At 36.1% G+C, this 5,000-nt stretch overlaps 1 protein-coding gene across 4 annotated transcripts in view; it reads right to left on the bottom strand.

Moving 5' to 3' along the window:
* Positions 1-5,000, bottom strand: part of LOC144969088 (septin-2-like) — a 123,439-nt gene that overhangs the window by 113,881 nt on the left and 4,558 nt on the right. Inside the window, exon 1 of one of the 4 annotated variants that reach the window (XM_078908132.1) lies at positions 2,843-3,013. The exons of 2 other annotated variants lie outside the window; for them this stretch is intronic. Coding sequence is in view for 1 of the 2 variants with exons in the window: in XM_078908133.1 (XP_078764259.1) it covers positions 2,843-2,861 (19 nt within the window). In the remaining variant the exon portion in view is untranslated. Of the gene's footprint in view, positions 1-2,842; positions 3,014-5,000 lie in introns of those variants that run through there. One more of the 4 variants, XM_078908133.1, reaches the window with a different exon arrangement.

The following is a 5,000-nucleotide window of genomic DNA, read 5'->3' as shown; positions in this document are numbered from 1 at the left end:
CTATTGATAGTGTGCGCTTGACTTAGAAGCTCACAACATTGCCATCCGGAAGTATAACGGACCAACACACAAAACTATGGGTAACCTTAAACGGTCTGGTTAATACAGCTTAGTGAGAATTACTCATAAACACGGATGGCAAAAACAAAAAACAAAAACAAAACCAATAACAAAGACCCGAGTGGCGTCAACTGTATTCTAACTATTCACTTGGAGAGTGGGAGCGTCATCTGTCTATGAACTATTTGATAGTCCGGCTATGTGGTCTTGTGGTATGACACCTCGCTTTCGGATCAGAAGGTCCTGGGTTCGAGCCTCGCGCTCGGCGCATATTTGAGTCCTTGGAAGCGGCTCTTTACTCATATTCTCTCACCGCACTCAGGTGTAAAATGAGTGCCTGGCCGTTAACATCGTTGTCTTTGTCCGAAAAATTGTAATATCGCCTAACAGGCGTCATGTCCCCTCCTACATGTTAAATGTTGCTGTTGACCAGGGACCCCTTGTAAAGCGCTTTGAGCACATTTTAGTGGTTAATTGCGCTATATAAAGCTCAATTATAAATTATAGGTACCCGCCGATAATATTATAATTTTATGACAGCCCTATAATTGTCATTTCTCTGTAAGATTCAAGACTGTCACGTTTACAATGAAAGAAGAAATAATATTAAAATGCACTACTAGATCTATCTAGTGTGTAATTGGATGATTCAATTATCTGACTCTGAAATAAAACAACACATTACAAGTTTATACATTTTACAAGAAACAAGTAACAGAAAGTCAATGTTCTTGCTGCTCTCCCGTGGAGCGAATCATAAAGACGAGATGAAAAGGAAGATAACAGGACAGACAGGTAAACAAAACAGTAACATCAATACTGCGGTACTCTCCAAAAAAAAAAAGCATATTATTTTAAAATTTGGCCAGAAAACTCGTCCTTCAAATATCGATCGATTTAAATGACCCTCATCTTGGCAAATAACTCTCAAACCTGGGACTTCGCGAAGTCCCAGGTTTGAGAGTTTTTTGCCAAGATGAGGGTCATTTAAATCGATCGATATTTGAAGGACGAGTTTTCTGGCCAAATTTTTAAATATGTATTCCCCCCCCCCAGAGTATGAGAGAATAGACGCGAGGTCATCATGTCTCGTCATGTCTGACCTACTTTGACAAAACACGTTTTTATCCATTTTGGCCAGAAAGCTTTTACCTCAAATAATAATATTATTATTGATCGATTTCACCAGTTACCAGCCGTGTCCTCTGGAGAGACGCGTCTTTAAAAAATTTGGCCAGAAATCTCGTCCTTCGAATATCGATCGATTTAAATGACCGTCATCTTGGTAAACGCTATCAAACCTGGGACTTTAAGAAAGACCTCGCTAGGTCCCAGGTTTGAGAGTTTTTGCCAAGATGAGGGTCATCTAAATCGATCGATATTTGAAGGTTGAGTTTTCTGGCCAAATTTTTTAAATAAGTGTCTTTGAAGTGTACGGCAATTAACTGGTCTTCTTCCTTTGATTGCCCACAATCAATTGGTTGATTATTATGGCAAATATGAAACTGCTTTCTAATCTCTCTGTATTCCTTGTTTATAATTGTTAGTCTAAAATCAATTTCCAGGGACATTCAGGGGACATTCTGGTTAAATAATCCTCATCTTGTCAAAAAGTCATGTTCATCATACATCTTGGAAGTCTCGGGTTTGAAATTGTTTGACAAATCGAAGGTCAATTCAGTTGATCGATATATCTAAAATAACATTTTTCAGGCCAAAATTTGAAAAAAGCTTTTTGACGGTGTATGGCATTTTTGGAGAAAAGACGAGACGCATTATAATTATGTGTGACCAGTGATGCGATGCTTAACGACAACAAAGTGAAGTAAGCATTTCATAGAATTGTTACAGTTGACTGAAGTGAGAATGAGTATCCTGAGGGGTTTAGGAGTTAATGATACGAAATACAAGAGAGAGAGAGAGAGAGAGAGAGAGAGAGAGAGAGAGAGAGAGAGAGAGAGAGAGAGATAGATAGAGATAGGTAGGTAGGTAGATAGATAGATAGATAGATAGATAGATAGATAGATAGAGAGATAGATAGATAGATAGATAGTAGAGATAGAGTAGATAGATAGATAGATAAGATGAGAGATAGATAGATAGAGAGAAGAGAGAGAGAAGATAGAGAGAGAGAGAGAGAGAGAGAGAGAGAGAGAGAGAGAGAGAGAGGGAGAGAGAGAGAAGTGAAAAGTGTAAAGGGCTTGATTTTGAATTTGCTTAGAAAATTATGTAAATGTTGTTGTTTATTTCTTGGACCACGATGAGCAAATATTGTCCAATGACAATACAGAAGAGATACCTACAGTGATAAATCGATAGTCGCATTGCACGATCGGAATCGTTTACTCATTTATTAGTAGCTCGTATTCATTGACAACCAGCTCAACGATAGAGAGAGTGAGTGAGAGAGAGAGAGAGAGAGAGAGAGAGAGAGAGAGAGAGAAAGAGAGAGAGAGGAGAGAGAAAGAAAGAGAGAGAGAGAGAAAGAGAGAGAGAGAGAGGAGAGAGGAGAGAGAAAGAAAGAAATAGAGAGAGAGAGAGAGAGAGAGAGAGAGAGAGAGAGAGGCAATCCATATGTGTAATTACACGAATAAATACAACCATTCTGGCCTATGCTTTGACAGGCTAAGTGTTTTTTATAAAATCAAAACTACACAGGATTTCAATACATCAAATCACACATCGATCACAGGCGGGTTCAAAGCATAAGTTTTGTTTCATTGATTGATTTGATTCATTAAATTTTGAAACAGAAAAAGACAATAGTATTCTATCAACTTACATGCGAAAGTCTTGTGCATTTCAAAGTAATGAAAAGTCTTTATTAATCCGTATTTATTGCACACACAATTTTTCTAACACCAAAACGCTTCAAAAATCTTTTTGTTATTTAATTATCTTACGCACATAAAATCTAAAACCCAGTAGCTGCAAAGGACACACTGTGTAAAACAGTCAGTCACCAAACAAACAGACAGATCAAGAAGGTGAACAAATTTGTCATCAACACAAAAGACGTTATGGATTTGACGAACCTCCTAGTCGGGACATTTTAGTGACAGAATATCCTCCCGATTAGACGCAAGTGTTTGATCCGCGTTTGTACGTATCTGTTGCTTATCTGACAATAGAATTATTTGAAACGAGCTAGATTGGATGAAAAGATGAAATTGCTTTTTAAATATCTGGCTACCCTATGATAAAATCCATTTCTAATTTTCTAAAAATAAACGCGCATTACGGTCCTAAAATGTAGACAAATCGCCGAAATATCTTTAGTTTATTTAGCAATGTGATTTCAAATGTATTTAGACACAACTTAAAATCGTTTCCCCGATATTGGATGACTGGAACGCGCACCGACTTTGGGAATTGAGAAAAGATGGTAAAAACTTATATTTCACATTAAAAATATTCATTAGCTTTGAGATATAAAGACAGAAGTCTTGACAACTCAAAACCTAAACTTAGCGAATAATTGGCAATTGTAAAAAAAACCCAATTAATTTAAAAAAACCAAACAAACCTCTGGCCACGACTTTGTGTCGTAGAGTTATCTACTTGACAAGTTTATATCAATTTGATTCGCGTGTGAATGTGAAACTACTTTAGAAGGACTGACAAAAGTTGGAAGCCTACCTGTACTATAAAAGGTAACTAACTGGAGACTGCAACCCTATGAAATGGATATTGCCGTTGCGTATGACTTAATGGGGGAAAATCGGAAGCATTTTTTAATTCATATTTCAAGATTTTCTGGTCATTTAAATTTATGATGTCAATTAAAAAAAAATATTTTAAAGCATTTTCACATAATATCTGTCGATCAATATTTTCTATCTCGTTTACTGATATTAATAAAGCATTATCTTTATCATTGAATTGTGCGTTTGGCATGGTAAAACCGTTGATTTCCTCTATATATATATATTTTAAAAGAAAGAAAAATTAATTAAAGCTATCTAAAAAAAAAGATTAAATGTACAACATTCTGATATATCAGGTAACCAACGTTCCTATTATGTGAAGTCACATTTCGAGGTGTCAGCACAAGAAGGAAATGTAAATTTCTGACAGTGGCACCTCAGCAAGAAGGGGGAAAAAAATGCCGTTTCTACCACCGCCACCGCCATCGCCACTACTTCCACCTGTCAGAATAGCCTAATATAATATTTGGCCGGATGTGACCCAGTGGAATCAGAGCGTGGTAAATTCTGACTGAAATGGGTTAAAAGGACATTAATCAGGGGTAATAAAACCAAAACAGGAAACTGTTGGAAACTGTCACCGCTATAAATCCTATCAGATTCAGGAAATATTATAACCTATGGAATGCATGGTATTACCCTGATATTAGAGAGTCTTTTAAACACGATTTTACCACTTAGACTTATCACTTTATTACATGATTATCACATGAATGAATGAATGAATGAATGAATTTATATAGCGCCTAGATCCACAATGTGCTCAGAGGCGCTTTACAATATGCAAATAAAACAAAACAATAAATTAATAATTTAAACATAAAATCTATCATATTTGAATAGCATCAATCATGCACTGTGCTACAAGATGAACGGTAAATTATATATCTATTTTGATCCAAAATCGTGTATTTTTATATTTGTTTTGTTTACACAAAAATTAAAATGTATCTAGTAACTTTTACTACGTCATAAGTAATCACTTTTAAGTTGTAGATCTGAAGTTAAGAACAATAGAGAAAAAGCAAGACAAAGGGTTGGTGGCTCAAATAGGAAACAGATGATTTCATGATATGCTTAATATGACATTCCCTAAAAGTTCCATATAGACACAAGCAAGAATTCCGCTATGAAGCATACACTAAAATGTTTACAAACTGCGATACACACACACACACACACACACACACAACTCATACTCCATCCACACATCCATCCTTCCATCCATCCATC

The sequence above is a fragment of the Berghia stephanieae genome, chromosome 3 (genome assembly GCF_034508935.2).
Source record: "Berghia stephanieae isolate SIO BIC M18660-M18661 chromosome 3, UCSD_Bste_1.3, whole genome shotgun sequence".
Classification (NCBI taxonomy): domain Eukaryota; kingdom Metazoa; phylum Mollusca; class Gastropoda; order Nudibranchia; family Aeolidiidae; genus Berghia; species Berghia stephanieae.
The sequence above is the reverse complement of the archived record's forward strand: the minus strand, read 5'-3'. Positions and strand labels throughout refer to the sequence as shown.